The sequence below is a fragment of the Oncorhynchus gorbuscha genome, linkage group LG16 (assembly GCF_021184085.1).
Source record: "Oncorhynchus gorbuscha isolate QuinsamMale2020 ecotype Even-year linkage group LG16, OgorEven_v1.0, whole genome shotgun sequence".
NCBI lineage: Eukaryota > Metazoa > Chordata > Actinopteri > Salmoniformes > Salmonidae > Oncorhynchus > Oncorhynchus gorbuscha.
Genome location: NC_060188.1, coordinates 39963657 through 39988938, shown reverse-complemented (window position 1 = coordinate 39988938; position 25282 = coordinate 39963657). Strand labels below are relative to the sequence as shown.

General features: G+C 42.5%; 2 protein-coding genes across 5 annotated transcripts in view; both read right to left on the bottom strand.

Moving 5' to 3' along the window:
- Positions 1-398: 398 nt before the first annotated feature.
- Positions 399-1593, bottom strand: LOC123999241. Of its 2 annotated transcripts, none has more exons than XM_046304792.1 (4): positions 1355-1593; positions 1143-1205; positions 889-990; positions 399-758 (listed from the first exon to the last, which is right to left on the bottom strand). In XM_046304792.1, the coding sequence occupies exons 1-4, from the start codon at positions 1511-1513 to the stop codon at positions 642-644; spliced, it is 441 nt and encodes a 146-aa protein (XP_046160748.1). In that variant the 5' UTR covers positions 1514-1593; the 3' UTR covers positions 399-641. The 2 variants fall into 2 exon arrangements, with proteins under 2 accessions (XP_046160748.1, XP_046160749.1); XM_046304793.1 differs by having other exon boundaries at positions 399-755.
- Positions 1594-1658: 65 nt separating this feature from the next.
- rad50 (RAD50 homolog, double strand break repair protein) overlaps positions 1659-25282 on the bottom strand; it is a 43818-nt gene continuing 20194 nt past the window's right edge. For all 3 annotated transcript variants that reach the window (XM_046304790.1, XM_046304789.1, XM_046304791.1), the window contains 11 exons: positions 20252-20378; positions 17420-17613; positions 17093-17203; positions 16443-16535; positions 16240-16353; positions 15943-16070; positions 13637-13861; positions 5409-5494; positions 4849-4994; positions 4577-4710; positions 1659-2292 (listed from right to left, as the gene is read on the bottom strand). In XM_046304790.1, coding sequence (XP_046160746.1) covers positions 2106-2292; positions 4577-4710; positions 4849-4994; positions 5409-5494; positions 13637-13861; positions 15943-16070; positions 16240-16353; positions 16443-16535; positions 17093-17203; positions 17420-17613; positions 20252-20378 — 1545 coding nt within the window. In that variant the 3' untranslated portion in view covers positions 1659-2105. The remainder of the gene's footprint in view (positions 2293-4576; positions 4711-4848; positions 4995-5408; positions 5495-13636; positions 13862-15942; positions 16071-16239; positions 16354-16442; positions 16536-17092; positions 17204-17419; positions 17614-20251; positions 20379-25282) is intronic.

Here is a 25282-nt window from a genome sequence, read left to right as displayed (position 1 = left end):
AGAACACATGAACAGTTGCATGCCAGTAGTGAAGCTCCTGCTGCCTCTACTGTATGGCCTCCCTTCAGAGCTCACTTTGCATCAATTCAGTGATCATTGTCCAGGGAAGGAAGGGAGTGGCAAAGTGCATTCACTTCAAAAGCTCTTCAGTCCCAGCATTTACAGTATGTCCCACCAGATAGATGTAAAGCATTTCACATCAAATCATGGCTAGCAAACACAAAGTAATGGCGATTTCAAGGGCCATGAGAATACAGTTGAGTAAGATGTTAGTAAGTTTAGCTACTGTTTCACACCAGCCCTGCCATTTCAGTGGAAATTAATGACCAGTCTAACCTGACCATTGACAATTCATGGAAATCCTGGAAAATGTGTAGGTTAAAAACCAGACTTTGAACTTTAGTCATGAAAAACCTTTATTTCAGTACAAATATTGTAATATAAAATGATGCTTATTATTAACAGGTGTGCATTAGATTATCAATATGCTACTCAGAAAAAGAAAAAAAAAGATTAACATAATTAAAGTATTTCCCTTGGTAAAGTCATTTAACGCCACTTTAACTTAAATAAAACAGTCAACAAACAATAAATAAGCAGATTAGCATTGTGTTGTTAAATGTGTTGAGATGGTGTAGATCTCATGGTTTGGAGTTGATTTTTTGGCCACATTCTTTTAGGTCGAGGAGAAGTCTCCTCAGCTCCACCTGGTTGCCCTCCACCCGGTTGCCTTGGCTCTTCACAACGGTGCACTTCTGCTGTAATGAGAGAGCATCATCAGACATCAACACCGAAGACACTCTCACACCCAGCGCATGTGCCTTCATTTGGTCACGTCTTCTTAAGAGGGAGATGCTGCTTTATTAATAGAACACTTTAGTAACTTACAAGTTTGTTGTAAACCCTCAGATGTCGGACAATCTTTCCCTCCTCACCAAACACGTCATTTTTCACAGAGGCCAAGATTGTCTCAGCTTCGCAGAAGAACTCCTGTAAAATAACATTGGTTTCGTTAACGAAAGTTTCCACATATTCAAGCGCCATAGATATCTTTTTATATCAACTGTAAATATTTTTCAATTATACATATGATCTTATTAACACCAAAATGTCTAAGGGGGCAGAACATTTAATCACATCACCTTGCACTTTGTGGTGGTCGCAGTCAAATGTGTTACATCTATGAGTAATGTTTCCAGAAGTTCCTAGAGTAAAAGACAATAGTGAGAAGTTTGTTGCACACTTTTTAAATGACAAAACAGTAAGGCAGAGGAATCCTATAGAATATAAGAACAGTGTGGCTCTTTGTCAACAAGCTAACCCAGTTTGTTATAGCTGTTTGATCAGCTCTTACCTCTGACAGAGTGTGTGTGTATTGTCCTGCCATGCCAATAATAGCCTCCAAATTGGAATTGTGACTTCTATGCTGCCGGTGCGCTGCAGCGTTGGCAGGCAGAGTTCCAGAGTCAAATAGCACCATCGCAACAGAGAGTAGAAGGATCACCGTCTTCATCTTTGGCTGGGTTGATTTGCCAAAGCTAAGTAGTACTAAAGAAGTCCTTGTACTTCAGAGAAGTTGAAGTGCAGCAGGTAATAATTTAAAGCCAAATGTGAGGACTACTCCGTGAACAGATTATTTATACACAGGACCCAGGATATTTTTCCCCCACACATTTTATTGCAGTGTCAACTGATACAGACTCAAATATACAGTTTGAGACACATTATGAATATCTTGATTGAGATGTGGTTGATTAGCAAGCGTCACCAAGACCAGAGGCGTTTCGCCGAATACCGGATAAAAGTGGTAATCAACGACGGGGCCTCAAGGTCTTATCTACCAATTAACTTCATCCTGTCAAAGAACAGAAATCCCTCGTAAATCAAAGGAAGTGAACAGAAACTACCATGCTCTTCTTTAGGCACAGATCCCAACGCCAACTGGAATACAGTACTATAGTGCATCTTTTTTTCCGCTCTCGAGTCAACTAAGGCATTTTATATATATCTTTTTAAAAATACAATTTGTAGTCCCATGTGCCTATTATAACAATCATAGCCTTGATAGACTAGTATCAATCAAGTCTTTGGATGGTGTCTGACACTCAGTGCAGGTAGGAGGTGAGGGAGGAGACACTGCACTTGGTGATCTCAGAGCACTGGTCCATGTTCTTCCTGATACGGTAGAAGTGTTCCACGTAGTTGGAGCGCCCCAGGAGCTCCACAAAGTCCTCGTCATGGGTGATGATGAGCAGCTGGAAGTTGCGCTGGCGTGAGCGGCTCTTGATGATTCTGAGCAGAGAAAAGTAGTGTCAAAATATTTGTACAATAGTATTCCTATACTATTAACGTACTTTTCTTCAATGACAACACCCACTGCACGAATCAACACCCACTGTACAAGGGGGCCGAGCGCTAGAATGAAACTACTCTGGTCTTTAGGAGGGCCAAGTCATTGAGAGGTGTAGAGTCATTATACAGACATACTGCATCTTCCAGCGGGCTGGATATAAGGGCTGGGTAGAGCCCCAAAGACAAGACTGGATTTGAGATGAAAAGACAGTACGCTAACTGCAGAGAGGGGGAGGGAATAGATATTAGATACATCAATAGATATTACTTTTGTGGTCAGAGAGCCCAATGTCTGAACCAGTCAGGTTGTCTATGGTAATACCGATGGGCTATAACAGGTCTAGCGTGTGACCACGATTATGTGTGCAAAGTCAATAAGCTGGGTCAAGCCAAGGGAGTCAAGCAGGATAAGGAATTCAGTGGCAAAACTGTCATTGTCAGAGTCAACATGTATGTTAAAGTCCCCCAACAGCACCAAGGAGGAGCACAGAGTGGTGATGAGTTCAGTTAGAAACCCTGTGTTAGGTTTGAATCAGACAGCTCAGTCAAACCCTGGATTAAGAATGGGACAGACAGTTCAGTCAGAAACCCTGGGTTAGGAATGGGACAGACAGTTCAGTCAGAAACCCTGGGTTAGGTTTGGGACAGACAGTTCAGTCAGAAACCCTGGGTTAAGAATGGGACAGACAGTTCAGTCAGAAACTCTGGGTTAAGAATGGGACAGACAGTTCAGTCAGAAACTCTGGGTTAGGTTTGGGAAAGCGGTAGATGAGATGATAAAAAAAAATTGCTGTGGCGATACGTTTCCAGATTGCAAAGGACTTGACCCAGCAAAATTACATGACAACTAGAATTAATGTGCATGTCCTATGCTGAACTATACAGCTGAAATCTGGAATTGTGAAGAATACCATAATGTTTCTACATGAAGATACAGTGAGCTCCTAAAGTATTGGGACAGTGACAAATATTTTGTTTTGAAATTATATAATGACTGAGGTTAAAGTGCAGACTGTCAGCTTTTAATTTGAGGGTTTTTTCATCCTTATCGGGTAAACTATTTAGAAATGACAGCACTTTTTGTAAATAGTCCTGCCATTTTAGGGGACCAAAAGTATTGGGCCACATTTACTTACATGTGTATTAAAGTAGTCAAAAGTTAAGCATTTGGTACCAGATTCATAGCGCGCAATGACTACATCATGCTTGGATGCATTTTCTGCTCGTTTTGGTTGTGTTTGAGACTATTTTGTGCCCAATAGAAATGAATGGTAAATAATGTGTCATTTTGGAGTCAACTTTAATTGTAAATAAGAGAATAGGTTTCTTAATGCTTCTACATTCAAGTGGATGCTACTGCAATCCTGAATGAACAGTGAATAATGAAGAGTGAGAAAGTTGGAGGCATAAATATCATAAACCCCCCCCCAAAAACGCTAACCTCCCCCTTATTGTAATGGTGAGAGGTCAGCATGTCCTGGGCATTTGATATTTGTGAATCTAACTCTCTCATTCATCATTATTCATGACTCATTCTGGACTATCCATAATCATGGTAGCATCCACATTAAAAAAGTGTTTAGTAACATATTCTATTCTTATTCACAATAAGGCTACCTGGGGCGGCAGGTAGCCTAGTGGTTGGTTAGAGCGTTAGACTAGTAACTGAAAGGTTGCAAGTTCGAATCCCCGAGCTGACAAGGTGAAAATCTGTCGTTCTGCCCCTGAACAAGGCAGTTAACCCACTTAACTGACTTGCCTAGGTTTAAAAATATATTTTTTAAAGTGACTCCAAAATGACTTTTTTTTAACCATTCATTTCTATTGGGTGCAAAATAATCTGAAACAAACAGCAAATGCATCCAACAAGTTTGTAGAGTCACATTGTGTGCTTGGAATATAGAAGTGAATTTGTCCTAATACCTTCATTCCCTAAAATGGGGGAAGAGGACTATGTACAAAAAGTTGCTGTAATTTCTAAACCGTTCACCCGATATGAATGAAAGTACCCTCAAACTAAAGCTGACAGTCCGCACTGTAACCTCAGTCATTATATAATTTCAAATCCAAAGTGCTGGAGTACAGAGCAAAATCAAAACAAGTGTCACTGTCCCAATACTTTGAGCTCACTGTCGTTGAGCTTTCCTTGGAGTGCGTAAGTTTGCTCAAAGCAAGGGAACTGTTGCCATTCAGATGTAGTAGGCTATTGGACAAATGGACTCACTCCACAAGGGCGTGTGCCAGGGACTCGATGTTCTCCCTGTCTAGGTTGGTTGTGGGCTCGTCCAGGGCCAGGATGCCACAGTTCAGACAGAAGGTCTCAGCCAGAGCCAGACGGATGATGAGGGAGGCCAGGACCTAAACATACATGCACACTGACACGTCATCATCAAATTGACCAACACACTGCCACCCCTATATCCATAAGGGGATAATGCCCTCTCTTATAGCTATCTGATGAGCTACAGGAAGTAGGTAAAGCATCCAGCACTGCACCTTCTGGCCGGCACTGCAGCGACCCCTCATGTCCAGCGCCGTGTCTCCCTTCACCATCACCACACGGTAGTTATAGGTCCTCCTCTTCACTCCCGCCCCGGAAGAATTCTCATCCACATCAGAGCGGATCTCCACATACTCAATGTCTGGAGAAGAGCAAGGGAGGAAGAACATTTAGACTTAAAAAAAATCGATAATCACATGACGAATTGATACAGTATGGGGTGACAACACAGCCGCAAAGCGTGGTCATTATGCAGCAGGGCTGCCCAACCCTGTTCCCAGAGAGCTACCGCTCTTTAGGTTCTCACTTCTAATCTAGCACACCTGATTATAAAAACTAGTTGGTTGACAAACTGAATCAGGATAGTTACAAATTTCTATTGGGCAGTCCTGTTAAACAGCATACTGCTACACCCTGCTAAAGTGATACAAGATGGATGGGGGTTGGAGATAAGTTGGATACTTTTATTGAAGTTATAACATTATGAAATATAAATTCCACGCAGGCACATGATTTCAGTTGAGCACTTAAACTAAAACCACACTCGCTCAGAGACCTTGTCCTCGGTATGTGCTGCGCCAGAGGTCCCGGATGATTTTGTTGATCTCCTCCATCTTCATACTGTGAAACTTCATTATGGTTCTGTAGAAGAGGACAGTGGGTACAACTGAAAATGGGCAAAACTCTGGATAAGAGGACATTGGCATTGATACCTTTTCAACAGGATTAGACATAGGCCTACCAGTAAGTGATAGAACAACTTCAAATAAAGATTACGATTTTAAGACTGGGTGGGTGTAGAGCCGGGCCAATGAACCGTAAAACAGACACCGGCCACTTAAAAAGGACATTTCACTGACAGTTATTTACGACGAGTAGCCTATACTAGAAACAATTTGAAGTTTGAAATTAAATTAGTCTGCCAATATGGGTGACTGCTAACAGGACATTTAAAGCTACAAATTTCAAAGTGGTAGTAGTAGATTTAAGGGTATTATAAAATAGTAACTGTTGTGGATATTAATGTTAAACGTATCGTTCCATTTATAGTTTGTGACAATTCAGTCAATTTATCAAGATATGGATTATTGTCCGTATCACCCAGTTCTAGGTGGGTGCAAATAAAAAAAGATTACCAGGCGTTACGGTTTCTCTTGAAATCCCGTCGACATTTGGTATGGCCAGAAAGAAACTATCATTCTGCTTACTAAATTAAATCTACAGGATGTGACCATATCTGTAAGTTTCTTAGAAAGCTGTGATTACCATCACCATGAGAAGCTCATTGGGCTTGGTTTCGGTAACATAATGGGACAAGAGCTCCTTCGTATCAATCTATTACTTTTCATGTTCAATTGGCCAAACAAGAAAACTGCTCACAAAGGTTAGTCAATGTCTCAACGTCAACAGTGAAGAGGCGCCTCTGGGATACTGGCCTTCTAGGCAGAGTTGCAAATAAAAAGCCATATCTCAGACTGGCCAATAAAAAGAAAAGACAGGCAAAAGAACACAGATACTGGACAGAGGAACTCTGCCTAAAAGGCCAGCATCCCAGAGTCGCCTCTTCACTGTTGACGTTGAGACAGGTGTTCTGTGGGTACTATTTAATGAAGCTGCCAGTTGAGTACTTGTGAGGCATCGGTTTCTCAAACTAGACTTGTACTCTTGCTCGGTTGTGCACCGGGGTCTCCCACTCCTCCTTCTATTCAGGTTAGGGACAGTTTGCGCTGCTCTGTGAAGGGAGTAGTACACAGCGTTGTACGAGATCTTCAGTTTCTTGGCAATTTCTCACATGGAATAGGCTTAATTGCTGATGCTCCAGATACTCAACTAGTCTAAATAAAGGCCAGTTTTATTGCTTATATATGCCATTTAGCAGACGCTTTTATCCAAAGCGACTTACAGTCATGTGTGCATACATTCTACGTATGGGTGGTCCCGGGGATCGAACCCACTACCCTGGCGTTAAAAGCGCCATGCTCTACCAACTGAGCTACACAGGACCACCTGTTGTCCTGCTTCTAATCAGGACAACAGTTTTCAGCTGTGCTAACATAATTGCAAAAGGGTTTTCTAGCCTTTTAAAATCATAAACTTGGATTAGCTAACACAACGTGCCATTGGAACACAGGAGTGATAGTTGCTGATAATGGGCCTCTTATTTTTATGGAATATCTACAATCAGCTGTTTCAAGCTAAAATGGTAATTTGTATTTCTGATCAATTTGATGTTATTTTTAATGGACAAAAATTTGATTTCTTTCAAAAACAATGAAATATCAAAGTGACCCCAAACCTTTGAACGGTAGCGTATATATATTTTAAAAATAGTATCATTGACAAAAGACAGTGGCATTCATTCACTTCCAACTAAATGCAAACTCACAGGGTTGACTCACACTGATTTCATGAGCTCTACTGTATGCTCTGCATGGGATACATGATAAGAACCAGAGAGCTGATCCTCCCTACCACCGCTGTGCTGCTGGCTTGCCTGCTGATGGCACTAAGCCAATGAAGATGATATCTCAGTGAGAGAGTTGAGCTGTCATTTCCTCTCAAGACCTGCATTTATGCAGGCTACTCATTCAGTCTACCGTCGATAGGGCAATAGAATGTTAATATATGCACTGTACTTGCACTGTGTATTCGGGAAAGATTTCAGTTGCCATCCCCTTTTCCAAATGTTGTTACGTTACAACCTTATTCGAAAATGTATTAAATACACCCCCCCTCCCTCATCCACTCACACAATATCCCATAATGACAAAGCAAAAACAGGTTTTTGCAAATTTACAAAAAAACAAAACAGAAGTACCTTATTTACATAAGTATTCAGACCTTTTGTTATGAGACTCGAAGCCACTCAGTAAAAAGCACATGATAGCCCGCTTGGGAGTTCACCAAAAGGCACCTAAAAGACTCAGACAATGAAATACAAGATTCTCTGGTCTGATAAAACCAAGATTTAACTCTTTGGCCTGAATGCAAAGAGTCATGTCTAGAGAAAACCTGGCACCATTCATACGATGAAGCATGGTGGTGGCAGCATCATGGTTTGGGGATGTTTTTCAGTGGCAGGGACTGGGAGACTAGTCAGAATCGAGGGAAAGATGAACGAAGCAAAGTAGAGAGAGATCCTTGATGAAAACCTGCTCCAGAGCACTCAGCACCTCAGACTGGGGCGAAAGTTCACCTCCAATAGGACCCTAAGCATACAGCCAAGGCAACACAGTGGTGGCTTCGGGACAAGTCTCTGAATGTTCTTGAGTGACCCAGCAAGAGCTTGAACTTAAACCCGATCTCCTGAGACCTGAAAATAGCTGTGCAGCGACTCTCCCCATCCAACCTGACAGAGCTTGAGCGGATCTGCAGAGAATGGTAGAAACTCCCCAAATACAGATTTGCCCAGCTTGTAGCATCATACCCCCCAAAAAACGTGAGCACCAACTGGTGCTTCAAAGTTCTGAGTAAAGGGTCTGAAAACTTGTGTAAATGTGATATCCTTTTTATATAAATGTGCAACAATTCCTAAAAACCTATTTTTGCTATGTCAGTCTGGGGTATTGTGTGTAGATTGATTATGGGGGGAAAAAACAACTAAATCCATTTTATTAGGCTGTAACGTAACAAAATGTGGATAAAGTCAAGGGGTCTGAATACTTTCCAAATGCACTGCATTACGGTCATTATGCAGATATGCATTTGGTATTTTATTAAGATCCCCATTAGCTGTTGCAAAAGCAGCAGCTACTCTTCCTGGGGTGACACAAAACATAATGACATAATACAGATTAGACAAGAACAGCTCAAGGACAAAACTACATAAATTCTAAAAAAAGGCACACAGCCTACATATCAATGCATATACGAACTATCTAGGTCAAATAGGGGAGAGGCGTTGCTTTATCTGTTTTCTGAAACCAGGTTTGCTGTTTATTTGAGCAATGAGATGGAAGTTCAATGCAATAAGGGCTCAAATAATACTGTACGTTTTCTTGAATTTGTTCTGGATTTGGGGACTATGAAAAGACCCCTGGTGACAAGTCTGGTGGGATAAGTGTTTGTCAGAGCTGTGTGTAAGTTGACTATGCAAACAATGGGATTTTCAACACATTTGTGTTTCTTATAAACATAAGTGATTCAGTTAGTCTCTCCTCAAGCCAAGAGAGAATGGCATGAATAGTATTTATATCAGCCCTTTGATTACAATTAAGAGCAAACCGTGCCGCTCTGTTCTGGGCCAGCTGCAGCTTAACTAGGTCTTTCCTTGCAGCACTGGACAAAACTAGAGCCTGCACAACTTGCTTTTTGAAGTGTGGTGTCAAAAAAAAGCAGAGCATCTCTTTATTACGGCTTGACCTCTTCCATCTTCGCAACCATTGAATCTATATGTTTTGACATTGACAGTTTACAATCTAAGGTAACACCAAGTAATTTAGTCTCAACTTGTTCAGCAGCCACACCATTCATTACCAGATTCATCTGAGGTCTAGCACTTAAGGAATGATTTATACCAAATACAATGCTCTTAGTTTTAGAGATGTTCAGGACCAGTTTATTACTGGCCACCCATTCCAAAACAGACTGCAACTCTAAGGGTTTCAGTGACTTCATTAAAAAACCCTTAGAGTTCTATTAGATAGATTGCCATATTGTGGATACAGAGCGGAGGTTGAAAAGCAATAGCACTTAAGTTTTTTCAACAACAGTTTATGGTCAATAACATCAAAGGCCGCACTGAAATCTAACAGTACAGCTCCCACAATCTTATTAACAATTTCTTTCAACCAATCATCAGTCACTTGTGTCAGTGCAGTCAGTACATGTTGAGTGCCCTTGTCTGTAAGCATGCTGAAAATCTGGTAATTTGTTTACAGAGAAATATCATTGTATTTGGTGAAACTATTTTTTCAAACAGCTTGCTAAAGCTGGCAGCAAGCTTATTGGTCTGCTGTTAGAACCAGTAAAGGCCTCTTTACCACCATTGGGTAGCGGAATTACTTTGGCTTCCCTCCAGGCCTGAGGACAAAGACTTTGATCTAGGCTAATTACCCGTTGCACAATCCAAGAGTGAAAACTTGTAAACTCAAGTATTATCTTGAAGGGCAGAGAAACAGTTTCATGTAATGACTCACTTAATGTCAAAATATCTTCTGTACATTTTGTGGTAGGATAATTCACCCACATAAGCATGACTAGTGAGCCCTGATTAGTGTCACATATCCTGGCATCCACACCTAAACTATTGAAAACAGGAGCATTACGCACAACCGTTCACCTTTCTTTTCCTTTATTTGATTTTAAGAGTGGTTACCAAGTGTTGGACACACCTACTCATTCCAGGGTTTTTCTATATCCATATCTATATATTTTAAACTATTTTCTACATTGTACACATATGGAATCATGTAGTAACCTAAAAAAAAAAGTGTTAAACAAAATCAAATTATATTTTATATTTGTGATTCTTCAAAGTAGCCACCCTTGTCTACAGTTTTGCACACTCTTGGCATTCTCTAAACCAGCTTCATGAGGTAGTCACCTGGAATGCATTTCAATTAACAGGTGTGCCTTGTTAATTTGTGGAATTTCTTTCCTTCTTAATACGTTTGAGCCAATCAGTTGTGGTGTGACACGGTAGGGGTGGTATTCAGAAGATAGCCCAATTTGGTAACTGACCAAGCCCATATTAGTGCAAGAACAGCTCAAATAAGCAAAGAGAAACGATAGTCCATTACTTCAAGACATTAAGGTCAGTCAATCTGAAAATTGAGTGAATGGGTGAAGTGAATGGCCAGACTGAGTGAATGGCCAAATTGTTGCAAAGAAACCACTACTAAAGGACACCAATAAGAAGAGACTTCCTTGGGCCAAGAAACACAAGCAATGGACATTAGACTGATGGAAATCTGTCTTTTGGTCTGATGAGTCCAAATTGGAGACTTTAACCGCCATGTCTTTGTGAGACGCAGAGTATGTGTGGTTCCCACTGTGAAAAATGGAGGTGTGATGTGTGGAGGTGCTTTGATTGTGACACAGTCTGATTTATTTCAAATTCAAGACACACTTAACCTGCATGGCTACCACAGCATTCTGCAGGTATACGCCATACCATTTGCGCTTAGTGGGACTATCATTTGTTTTTCAACAGGACAATAACCCAAAACACACCTCCAGGCTGTGTAAGGGCTATTTGACTAAGGAGAGTGATGGGAGTGCTGAATCCGATGACCTGGCATCCACAAGTACCCTACCTCAACCCAATTGCGAAGGATTGGGATGAGTTGGAGTGAAGGAAAAGCAGCCAACAAGTGCTCAGCATACAGTGCCTTGCGAAAGTATTCGGCCCCCTTGAACTTTGCGACCTTTTGCCACATTTCAGGCTTCAAACATAAAGATATAAAACTGTATTTTTTGTGAAGAATCAACAGCAAGTGGGACACAATCATGAAGTGGAACGACATTTATTGGATATTTCAAACTTTTTTAACAAATCAAAAACTGAAAAATTGGGCATGCAAAATTATTCAGCACCTTTACTTTCATTTCAGCAAACTCTCTCCAGAAGTTCAGTGAGGATCTCTGAATGATCCAACGTTGACCTAAATGACTAATGATGATATATACAATCCACCTGTGTGTAATCAAGTCTCCGTATAAATGCACCTTCACTGTGATAGTCTCAGAGGTCCGTTAAAAGCGCAGAGAGCATCATGAAGAACAAGGAACACACCAGGCAGGTCAGACATACTGTTGTGAAGAAGTTTAAAGCCGGATTTGGATACAAAAAAATTCCCAAGCTTTAAACATCCCAAGGAGCACTGTGCAAGCGATAATATTGAAATGGAAGGAGTATCAGACCACTGCAAATCTACCAAGAACTAGCCGTCCTTCTAAACTTTCAGCTCATACAAGGAGAAGACTGATCAGAGATGCAGCCAAGAGGCCCATGATCACTCTGGATGAACTGCAGAGATCTACAGCTGAGGTGGGAGACTGTCCATAGGACAACAATCAGTCGTATATTGCACAAATCTGGCCTTTATGGAAGTGGCAATAAGAAAGTAATTTCTTAAAGATATCCATAAAAAGTGTTGTTTAAAGTTTGCCACAATCCACCTGGGAGACACACCAAACATGTGGAAGAAGGTGCTCTGGTCAGATGAAACCAAAATTACGTTATTACGTTGCTTTTACGCCAACGTTATGTTTGGCGTAAAAGCAACACCCTGAACACACCATCCCCACTGTCAAACATGGTGGTGGCAGCATCATGGTTTGGGCCTGATTTTCTTCAGCAGGGACAGGGAAGATGGTTAAAATTGATGGGAAGATGGATGGAGCCAAATACAGGACCATTCTGGAAGAGAACCTGATGGAGTCTGCAAAAGACCTGAGACTGGGACGGAGATTTGTCTTCCAACAAGACAATGATCCAAAACATAAAGCAAAATCTACAATGTAATGGTTCAAAAAACAACATATCCATGTTAGAATGGCCAAGTCAAAGTCCAGACCTGAATCCAATCGAGAATCTGTGGAAAGAACTGAAAACTGCTGTTCACAAATGCTCTCCATCCAACCTCACTGAGCTCGAGCTGTTTTGCAAGGAGGAATGGGAAAACATTTCAGTCTCTCGATGTGCAAAACTGATGGAGACATACCCCAAGCGACTTACAGCTGTAATCGCAGCAAAAGGTGGCGCTACAAAGTATTAACTTAAGGGGGCTGAATAATTTTGCACGCCCAATTTTTCAGTTTTTGATTTGTTAAAAAGTTTGAAATATCCAATAAATGTCGTTCCACTTCATGATTGTGTCCCACTTGTTGATTCTTCACAAAAAAATAGTTTTATATCTTTATGTTTGAAGCCTGAAATGTGGCAAAAGGTCGCAAAGTTCAAGGGGGCCGAATACTTTCGCAAGGCACTGTATGTGGGAACTCCAAGATTGTTGGAAAAGTATTCCAGGTGAAGTTGGTTGAGAGAATGCCAAGAGTGTGCAAAGCTGTCATCAAGACAAAGGGTGGCTACTTTGAAGAACCTAAAATATATATTTTGATTTGTTTAAGACTTTTGGTTACAACATGATTCCATATATGTTATTTTATAGTTTTGAGGTCTTCACTATTATTCTACAATGTAGTAGGTGTCCAAACTTTTTTTGTTTGAATTTTACCCCGTTTTCGTGGTATCCAATTGTTTAGTAGCTACTATCTTGTCTCATCGCTACAACTCCCGTACGGGCTCGGGAGAGACGGAAGGTTGAAAGTCATGCGTCCTCCGATACACGACCCAACCAAGCCGCACTGCTTAACACAGCGGGCATCCAACCCGGAAGCCAGCCGCACCAATGAGTCGGAAGAAACACTGTGCACCTGGCAACCTTCGTTAGCGCGCACTGCGTCCAGCCCGCCACAGGAGTCGCTGGTAAGCGATGAGACAAGGATCTCTCTACCGGCCAACCCCTCCCTAACCCGGACGAGGCTAGGCCAATTGTGCGTCGCCCCACGGACCTCCCGGTCGCGGCCGGTTAAGACAGACCCTGGGCACGAAACCAGACTCTCTGGTGGCACAGCTGGCGCTGCAGTACAGCGCCCTTAACCAATGCGCCACCCGGGAGGCCCCGTGTCCAATCTTTTAACTGGTACTGTATATGATCAGAAGAAATGGTACACCCTGTAAGTCAAACACACATGACTGCGTCTACAACCATGAGTCTTAATGGAAATGGACCCATCACCACCACCGAACCGAACCACCCTCCTCCGTCAACAACTCACTGGTCCAGGGCCTTGTAGTAGATGTCCAGGTCCTTGTTGGCCAGCTCTGTGGTCCTCATGACGATCATCCTGTCCCGAAAGCGTTCGTCAGCCTTGCCGTACTGGTCCTCACGGAGCTCCTTGCGGAAGCGGATGATCTCCTCCTCGAAGCCTTTCTGTCGGCCCAATGCTACGCTGCGGTTCTTCTTCAGGTCGTCCACTCGCTGCTCAGACTCCCTGCGCTCACTGAGAACCAGGGGAGAGGGACAGAGAACTCAGAGATATCGCACACATTTCATGTTACAGTGATAAAAGGGACTAAGAGGTCGACCGATTATTGAAGGACCCCCCCCCCCCCCCCCCCCAAAAAAAGCCGATACCGATTAAATATATCTTCAATAATGACAATTACAACAATACTGAATGAACACTTATTTTAACTAAATGTAATACATCAATAAAATCAATTTAGTTTCAAATAATAGGATTAAATAATGGAAAAACAAAGTGTTGGATAAGAAAGTAAAAGTGCAATATTTGCCATGTAAAAAAGCAAGCGTTTAAGGTTCCATGCTCAGAACATACGAAAGCTGGTGGTTCCTTTTAACTGGTGGTTCCTTTCAATATTCCCAGGTAAGAAGTTTCAGGTTGTAATTATTCTAGGAATTATAGAACTATTTCTCTCTATACCATTTGTATTTCATATACCTTTGACTTGGATGTACCTATAGGCACTTTAGTATTGCCAGCCTAAGCTCGGGAGTTGATAGGTTTAAAGTCATAAACAGCGCAATGCTTGAAGCACAGTGAAGAGCTGCTGGCAAATGCAGGAACGTGCGGTTTGAATGAATGCTTACGAGCCTGCTGCTGCCTACCACTGCTCAGTCAGACCGCTCTATCAAATCATAGACTTAATTATAATCTAATAAAACACAGAAATAGGTCATTAACATGGTCAAATCCGGAAATTATAATTTCGAAAACAAAACATTTATTATTTCAGTGAAATACGGAACCGTTCCATATTTTACCTAACTGGTGGCATCCCTAAGTCTAAATAGTGCTGTTACATTGCACAACCGTCAATGTTATGTCATAATTATTGCGCAATTCTGGCAAATAAATGATGGTCTTTGTTAGAAAGAAATGTTCTTCACACAGTTCGCAACGAGCCAGGCGGCTCAAACTGCTGCATATGCCCCGACTCTGCTCGCACAGAACGCAAGAGAAGTGACAATTTCCCTAGTTAAAATAAATTCATGTTAGCAGGCAATATTAACTAAAATATACAGGTTTAAAAATATATACTTGTGTATTGATTTTAAGAAAGGCATTGATGTTTATGGTTAGGTCCACATTGGTGCAACGACAGTGCTTTTTTCACGAATGCGCTTGTTAAATCACCACCCGTTTGGCGAAGTAGGCTGTGATTCGATGATAAATTAACAGGAACCGAAAAAATTATATGCAACGCAGGACAAGCTAGATAAACTAGTAATGTCATAAACCATGTGTGGTTAACTAGTGATTATGTTAAGATTACATTTATTTTTAAAAAATCAATCAATGCTGGCTCGCAACTTACCTTGGCTCAAATCAAATAAAAGTTTATTTGTCACGTGCGCAGAATACAACAGGTATAGCAGACCTTACAGTGAAATGCTTACTTACAGGCTCTAACCAATAATGTGGAGGGGGAAAAAAAGTGTGTGTCGGTAAGTAAAGAAATGCACTCGCATAACAGGTAGTCAAGCCTACCACGCAGTCTCCTCGTGGAGTGCAATGTAATCGGCCATAATCTGTGTCCAAAAATGCTGATTACAAATTGTTATGAAAACTTGAAATCAGCCTTAATTAAATCGGCCATTCCGATTAATCGGTCGACCTCTAAAAGGGACTGGTGTCCCCAAAGAGATAATGTGCAAAAAAGGTTGTATGAGCTGACACCACCACCTCTCTGACTCCCTATGCTCACTAGTAACCAGGGAAGAAGGCACACATACAGCATTATGTGTTGGCCTAGGGTATATTCTAGAGGTATTTCAGATGGGTCACTTTGTAACAGGAGTCCTACAAGGGTTGCATCTCCACCCAGAAGGACTAGGTCATATGAACAGACACCACCAACATGAATCTTTTAAGACATAATCCAAATTCCAGCATCTGATTATTAGTTCAAATTTCAGGCAGGTATAATACAATCAATTCCATATTATCTTATGGAACCTGGAAGGCACGGATTAGCATCAGAAGCATACGTGGGTTTGAACATGTTGCGTTTTGCACCTCCCTGGTGCAGGTGAGCATGGTCAAGGAGGCGTTCTTACTTGCGTAGCTGCAGGACCTGCATGTTCCCCATATCCTTCGCCACAGCCTCTCGTTTCTTGGTCACGTCCTTCAGCTCCTCGATGCGTTTCCTCAACGTCAGGTTGTCCTGCAGCCAACGCTCTTGGACCTTCAATGATATCACACGGTCACCCAGATCTCAAGTTCACAGATTTCACCCAACACTACCACTTGTTTTCTTTGCTCCTTCATAAAAGCACACTGGTAACTTACTGAATGGGGGAGCAAAAGGAGAGACAGACATAATTAGGGAAAAGAGATATGCCACCTGAGCTCACCTTCTGAGTGTCTATGTCTTGCCTGATGTTTCCACTGTCTTTGTTAATCCTTTCCCGTTGCTTCTCTGCCTCATGGACCTGAGTGTTGGTCTCTCGGAGCTCCCCCTCTTTTTGCTTTCAAAGAAATGCATGACAAAATGTGTCAAAAGAAATTGAGACAATGCTTATGACAGGATGAGGAACAGAACTGAACCAATGTTTACCTCTTTGTAATCATCCTTGCCCTCTTTTGTGTATCCGGTAATCTCTCTTTCAAAGGCGGCCATGCTTTTAACTTTGTCTTTGATGCTATTTATCTGGGATGGAGGGAATGAACAGGTGGTTAGAAGTGCTACTTTGAAATAATCATGCCAAGATCGTTATTATTTGAGACATGGTATGCAATTAAACCTGTTCCCAGACACTTCCGTGAAGAGTGTGAAGAGTCTGGTGGACCAACACGTCAAACTTGGCCCATGTTAGCCAATAGAGAAATACCGGGAAAAATTCCTGCCGCATAGGCATTAGTTTAATCTACCAACCAATCATCTCCCACAACAGCTCCCCCTTAACCCTCCCCATACGCGAGCACACCACAAGTAGAGCGGCATGCCTCGCATTTGTGCGATGTCACTCAAATTAAATAACATACTTTGTTCACTATGGTCACACTCATTATGGCCAACTTTGAATCATGATGTACCAGGCTTATATGTGCAATAGCCTGGGGACGAGGTTAGTAGGCGAGAGACATGAAGTGACTGGAGAAACACTGTTACCAGACTTAATATGCAGTCCTCCATTAGCACTTTGAAAGTATTAGCAAGAAATGTTGGACAGTTAAATAATACAAACGAGAAAGAGGTGGTGGTACCTTCTCTTGTCCCTCCTCCTGCCTCTGCTTCCTGCGCTCCATCAAATCCAGCCTCTCCTGCTGCAGCTTCTCCAGGGTGGTGGCCAGAGGGGACACCTGCTCCTTAGCTTCCTGAACACAGGGAGGAGATAACCTTGATACACTGATAAAGCGATACACCATGACCTTCTCTTATTACGAAGACTACAAAACATCACAGCCAATACAGAAGAAAACATGTTATAACCATCAAACCACCTGCTGCTAGACAGTTCTACCAACACTGAGGTTTTAGTATGATTCCAGATAGTTTCCTCAGACAGGTCACTGCTCTGAGTGGAGTTTTACCTTGATCTCTCTGTGCAGAGCCTGAATCTCAGTGGTGAACTCCACACACTGCTCCTCCAGCTGCTGCTGCTTCTGCATGTTACTGGAGATCTGCAGCTTCTCCGCCCGGGTCTCGTTCATGCTGCTCTTCAGGCTCTGGATCTGCTCCTGCTGGTCCTGGATCAGTTTACGCTTCAGCTCCATCTTGCTGGACGCTGCAATGAATCAAATAACATTGGAATTCATAGTAATACAGTATAAGGGTGGAATAGATAGGTACAGTGAGGGGGAAAAAGTATTTGATCCCCTGCTGATTTTGTACGTTTGCACACTGACAAAGAAATTATCAGTCTATAATTTTAATGGTAGGTTTATTTGAACAGCGAGAGACAGAATAACAAAATCCAGAAAATCGCATGTCAACAATGTTATATATTGATTTGCATTTTAATGGGGGAAATAAGTATTTGTACCCCTCTCAATCAGAAAGATTTCTGGCTCCAAGGTGTCTTTTATACTGGTAACGAGATGAGATGAGGAGCACACTCTTAAAGAGAGTACTCCTAATCTCAGTTTGTTACCTGTATAAAGACACCTGTCCACAGAAGCAATCAATCAGATTACAAACTCTCCACCCTGGCCAAGACCAAAGAGCTCTCCAAGGATGTCAGGAACAAGATTGTAGATCTACACAAGGCTGGAAATGGACCAAGCCCATCGCCAAGCAGCTGGGTGAGAAGGTGACAACAGTTGGTGCAATTATTCACAAATGGAAGAAACACAAATTAACTGTCAATCTCCCTCGGTCTGGGGCTCCATGCAAGATCTCAATTGGTAACACACTATGGTAACACACTATGCCGACTAGGACTGAAATCCTGCAGCGTCCGCAAGGTCCCCCGCTCAAGAAAAGCACATATACATGCCCGTCTGAAGTTTGCCAATGAACATCTGAATGATTCAGAGGACAACTGGGTGAAAAGTGTTGTGGTCAGATGAGACCAAAATTGAGCTCTTTGGCATCAACGCAACTCATGTGTTTGGAGGAGGAATGATGCCTATGACCCCAAGAACACCATCAAACATGGAGGTGGAAACATTATGCTTTGGGGGTGTTTTTCTGCTAAGGGGACAGGACAACTTCACCGCATCAAAGAGATGATGGATGGGGCCTTGTACTGTTAAATATTGGGTGAGAACCTCCTTCCCTCAGTCAGGGCATTGAAAATGGGTCGTGGATGGGTATTCCATAATGACAATGACCCAAAACACACAGCCAAGGCAACAAAGGAGTGGCTCAAAAAGAAGCACATTAAGGTCCTGGAGTGGCCTAGCTAGTCTCCAGACCTTAATCCCATAGAAAATCTGTGGAGGGAGCTGAAGGTTCGAGTTGCCAAACGTCAGCCTCGAAACCTTAATGACTTGGAGAAGATCTGCAAAGAGGAGTGGGACAAAATCCCTCCTGAGATGTGTGCAAACCTGGTGGCCAACTACAAGAAACGTCTGACCTCGTGATTGCCAACAAGGGGTTTGCCACCAAGTACTAAGTCATGTTTTGCAGAGAGGTCAAATACTTATTTCCCCCATTAAAATGCAAATCAATTTATTAACATTTTTGACATGTGTTTTTTTGGATTTTTGTTGTTGTTATTCTGTCTCTCACTGTTCAAATAAACCTACCATTAAAATTATAGTCTGATCATTTCTTTATCAGTGGGCAAAATCAGCAGGGGATCAAATACTTTTCCCCCCCACACTGTATATCATAATATGTAACACACAGGATATGAACCCGGGTCTCCCACGTGAGCAACCAACGTCTTAGACCAAGAGGCTTTGAAGTTAACAGGCAACTCACGACAGCTACATTCACCCCCATTTGAACCCCCCCCCCCCCCCCCCCCCCTCGAGAGACCACCCCACATTGGGCGCCAACGTAACACACGGGATATGAACCCGGGTCTCCTGCAGGAACAACCAAATTTCAGTGGTGTAAAATACTTAGGTAAAAATACTTGAAAGTACGACTTAAGTAGTTTTTTGGGGGTATCTGTACTTTACTATATATATATATATATATATATATATATGTTTTTACAACTTATACTTCACTACATTCCTAAAGAAAATCATGTACTTTTTAAAATCGATACATTTTCCCTGATACCCAAAAGCAGTTACATTTTCAATGCTTAGCCGGACAGGAAAATTGTTAAATTCACACACTTCAAGAGAACATCCCTGGTCATCCCTACTGCCTCTGATCTGGTGGACTCACTAAACACATGCTTAATTTGAAAATTATGTCTTAGTGTGAGTGTGCCCTTGGCTATCGGTAAACAAAAAAAAAAATGAAGGAAATGGTGACGTCTGGTTTGCTTAATATAAGAAATTATTTATATTTTAGCAATTATATTTACTTTTGATATATATTTAAAACCAAATACTTTTATAACTAAAATAGTATTTTACTGGGCGACATTCACTTGAGTCTTAAGGTATATTTACGTTTACTCAAGTATGACAATTTGGTACCACAATTGCTGAAGTCTTAGACCAAGAAGAAATTCCCTCTTGGGCCGAGGGCAAACACTGGTTTTGAAGATTGCACGGGGGGCTACTTCATCACGTGACCATGAACGAAAGATGTCCGCTTCACCTACACTGAATTGATCTATAGACTACTGTATGTCATCATAGATGTAATATGTACATGAAGGAACAACAATTCCCTTCACTAACAGCTACAGTAGATTTACTATAAGGAAATCCAACTTCCAGTCTGGCATTGTACAGTTGCTCAACAGGTCTTGCGGAGGAGGCCCCAGTGTAACATTATCAGGCAGGTCGTACTTGTGTCCAGGCGATGCTGGGTCTCCTGTTTCTCCTGGTTGACCTGCTGAATGGTGCGGCTCAGGTCCACTCCCTGCAGCTTGGCAGCTTGCTGGGCTATCTTCCTCTCCACATCCTTCAGGTCCAGCTAGAGACCAAGGACACACACAGACAGAGGTGGTTACCACAACAGTCAAGGATGGAATGAAGGAGGGTAAAGAGAGATGCATAGAAAGAAACTAGGGACGGTCAATTTAAATTATTTCGCTATTTGAATAGCCACCCCCAGATAGTCGAAATGCATGAGTTTCAAAGATGTAACATTGCAAAAATCAGAAACTTTCTGTCCAAAAATGATGCAGAAAAATTAATCCATGCTTTTGTCACTTCTAGGTTAGACTACTGCAATGCTCTATTTTCCGGCTACCCGGATAAAGCACTAAATAAACTTCAGTTAGTGCTAAATACGGCTGCTAGAATCCTGACTAGAACCAAAAAATTTGATCATATTACTCCAGTGCTAGCCTCTCTACACTGGCTTCCTGTCAAAGCAAGGGCTGATTTCAAGGTTTTACTGCTAACCTACAAAGCATTACATGGGCTTGCTCCTACCTACCTCTCTGATTTGGTCCTGCCGTACATACCTACACGTACGCTACGGTCACAAGACGCAGGCCTCCTAATTTTCCCTAGAATTTCTAAGCAAACAGCTGGAGGCAGGGCTTTCTCCTATAGAGCTCCATTTTTATGGAACGGTCTGCCTACCCATGTCAGAGACGCAAACTCGGTCTCAACCTTTAAGTCTTTACTGAAGACTCATCTCTTCAGTGGGTCATATGATTGAGTGTAGTCTGGCCCAGGAGTGGGAAGGTGAACGGAAAGGCTCTGGAGCAACGAACCGCCCTTGCTGTCTCTGCTTGGCCGGTTCCCCTCTTTCCACTGGGATTCTCTGCCTCTAACCCTATTACAGGGGCTGAGTCACTGGCTTACTGGGGCTCTCTCATGCCGTCCCTGCAGGGGGTGCGTCACCTGAGTGGGTTGATTCACTGTTGTGGTCGGCCTGTCTGGGTTCCCCCCCCCCCTTGGGTTGTACCGTGTCGGAGATCTTTGTGGGCTATACTCGGCCTTGTCTCAGGATGGTAAGTTGGTGGTTGAAGATTTCCCTCTAGTGGTGTGGGGGCTGTGCATTGGCAAAGTGGGTGGGGTTATATCCTTCCTGTTTGGCCCTGTCCGGGGGTGTCCTCGGATGGGGCCACAGTGTCTCCTGACCCCTCCTATCTCAGCCTCCAGTATTTATGCTGCAGTAGTTTGTGTCGGGGGGCTAGGCTCAGTTTGTTTATCTGGAGTACTTCTCCTGTCCCATTCGGTGTCCTGTGTGAATCTAAGTGTGCGTTCTCTAATTCTCTCCTCTCTTTCTTTCTCTCTCTCGGAGGACCTGAGCCCTAGGACCATGCCCCAGGACTACCTGACATGAGGACTCCTTGCTGTCCCCAGTCCACCTGGCCATGCTCCTGCTCCAGTTTCAACTGACCTGAGCCCTAGGACCGTGCCCCAGGACTACCTGACATGATGGCTCCTTGCTGTCCCCAGTCCACCTGACTGTGCTGCTGCTCCAGTTTCAACTGTTCTGCCTTATTATTATTTGACCATGCTGGTCATTTATGAACATTTGAACATCTTGGTCATGTTCTGTTATAATCTCTACCCGGCACAGCCAGAAGAGGACTGGCCACCCCACATAGCCCGGTTCCTCTCTAGGTTTCTTCCTAGGTTTTGGCCTTTCTAGGGAGTTTTTCCTAGCCACCGTGCTTTTACACCTGCATTGTTTGCTGTTTGGGGTTTTAGGCTGGGTTTCTGTACAGCACTTTGAGATATCAGCTGATGTACGAAGGGCTATATAAATACATTTGATTTGATTTATGTATTAACTTTTTTTGAAACTTAAAATGAGACTTGCTTGCGTGACTCGGGAGAGCTGGTGCGCTGCTTGTTTCAGCAGAAGGGTGGGGGAGCGGCGGGAGAGGAGCAGGTGTGTGTGTTGCGTGGACGGAGACAGAGGGAGATGAAGTAGCCAAACCGAATCGCCCTAGTTAGAACAAGTTGTTGCTGCCATAGGTTATGTATCATACCATCTGGTAGTGCCTTGTCTTGACCACATCAGATTGATGTGGCCAGCTAAGTTAGCAGTAGCCAGCTAAGTTAGCAGTAAGTCTTTCATTTTTAAACGGGAGGCACTCATTGTTAAAGGTGCAATATGCAGTAGTGCTGAGCAATTAGTGCTTTTCTAGGTCGGTTCGGTTTCAGCTATAAAAACAATACATGGTTTTCGATTGAAGTTATATTTTTTGCTTTACATGAAATGTATTATGAAATGATGACAATTATCTTTCAGCTTTTTAAATGGAAATTCCAAAGCCAAAAATAGTGAACATCCAATAAGGATTGGGCAGTATACAGTATTTTACAGGTTTGGGTTTTTGCTTTACCTTCTATAATGATATTTGAATGTTTGGTTTGTTTAATGTGATACGCTGTGTAATGTCTATTTTTATAGCTTACTCCACTACTTGAGTCATCTCTCTCCACTCTCCATACTGTTTTCCACACAAGACCCCACCCCCTGGCACTCAAGGAGCGCATTTGTTGTTGCTCGACCACGAAACGCTTGCTTTCAGTCTGCGTGGTCAATGCACCATATGCAACAATGTTGATGACTAGAATGCGGTTTCCACTTTGCTTAATATAAATCCACATGTGTAGCTAGCAAGCTGGCTAACTAGCTAGCAAGCTAATAAATATACTGAGTCAGACTAAACATAGCTAGCTATACAAGCCTGATACAATGATTGTGTAGGCCTAAATCAGCATGTTTGTGCAACAATATCAAGATCAAAAAGGAATTATAAAAATATTTAACTAGGCAAGCCAGTTAAGAACAAATTCTTATTTACAACACTGGGTCAATTGTGTGCTGCCCTACGGGCCTCCCAATCAAGGACTGTAGTGATAACTCTTGCACTGAGATGCAGTGCCTTAGACCGCTGTGCCACTCAGGAGCCCTGGAAGCCTGACTATGTTAGCTACATGAAGTAGCTAAGATGATTATTATTATTATTATTTTTTACATAGCCAAAGATTATAGGGTCCCCTAGGAAACCCTGACCAACACTTTGGTTCCTACCCTGTCACAACAATTCCTCCCTGGCATTTTCATTAGTTGTAATGTCAAACACTATATTCAAAGTGCCCACTGTGATATAGATTTTTTTTACCCCTTTTTCTCCTCAATTACATGGTATCCAATTAGTAGTTAAAGTCTTGCCCTAGCACTGCAACTCCTGTACAGATTCGGGAGAGGTGAAGGTCGAGAGTCATGCGTCCTCCGAAACACAACCCTGCCAAACCGCACTGCTTCTTGACACACTGCTCGCTTAACCCGGAAGCCAGCCGCACCAATATGTCGGAGGAAACACCGTACACCTGCCGACCGAAGTCAGCGTGCATGCACCTGGCCCGCCACAAGGAGTCGCTAGAGTGCGACAAGGACACCCTGGCCGGGCAAACCCTACCCTAACCCGGACGACGCTGGTCCAATTGTGCGCCGTCTAATAGGTCTCCCGGTCGTGGCAGGCTGCGACACCGCCTGGGATCAAATCTGGGCCTGTAGTGACGCCTCTAGCGCTGCGATGCAGTGCCTTAGTCCGCTGCGATGCAGTGCCTTAGTCCGCTGCGCCATTTGAGGCCGGACCACTTATCTTCTAACTATAGAATTTGAAATAATAATTTTTTCCAGAATTCCAACAGTGTTTAGATCTAAATGGCAATTGCAACAATCGGTTAAAAATAAGGCCTAGATTCTTTCCCCATATCGTTCAGCCCTACGAGGCAGTGTGGAAAGTATCTCAAATGAGTGCAGGAAATGCAGAAATTGATGAAAGCAGAAATTTGTTGTATACCGTTCAATTAAATGTCAACCAATCAGAATGGAGAGAGACCCCTTGAAATACTGCGATATTATATTTTGGCCATATCACCCAGCCCTACATTCAATTGCCAAAACATTGAAAATATTCCATCGTCTCTGTCAGGCCCACATGGGTAGACATCAATAGAAAAAATCTCTTCAATTTTGTATATTACTTATCCTTTTTAATTCCTTAAAGTCAACATGTCATCTATGCTCAAGCAGTAGCAGCCAGATAACGTCTCTGTACTTCCCACATGGTTCTGTCTTTAGTCATCCTATTTCACTAGACTAGCTGTCTAAAGAAATCATTTTACTAGTTCATCAAATAGAAAGCATACTTTCATGAACTACCTAGGCCTGAGCCGGAAAAAAAACAGGCGTAACAGATTCCGGTCATTGCAGTCAATTACCACATTTCTGTTCTGAACTAGGTTGAATATTTGCTTAATGAAAACTACAACTCCTTTCAGCCCCCCAAAAATCAGAGCATAAATGGAATTCCAAGTAATTTAACCAACATTGGTCAATTAGTGGATTTTATAAGCACAAGAAAATATTTACTAAAATTCTTATATTTGCTTTGTTGTCAAACTGAAATGAGGCAATGTATACACCAAGTGTACAAAAATAATATATCCTAATATTGAGTTGCACTCCCTATGAACCTCTGAACAGCCTCAATTTGTCAGGGCATAGATTATGTGTCGAAAGCCTTCCACAGGGTTGGCGGCCCACAGTTGTGTCAAGATGACTGGATGTCCTTTGGGTGGTGGACCATTGATACACATGGGACAATTGTGTGGAAAAACCCAGCAGCGTTGCAGTTCTTGACACACTTAAACTGGTACACAAGACACCAGACCCTCAGTACTTTGTTGAAGCACCTTTGACAGCAATTACAGCCTAGAGTCTTCTTTGGTATGACGCTACAATCTTGGCACACCTGTATTTGGGGAGTTGTTCCCATTCTTCTCTGCAGATCCTCTCAAGCTCAGTCAGGATGTATGAGGAGCCTCGCTGCACAGCTATTTTCAGGTCTCTCCAGAGATGTTAAATCGGGTTCAAGTCCAGACTCTGGCTGGGCC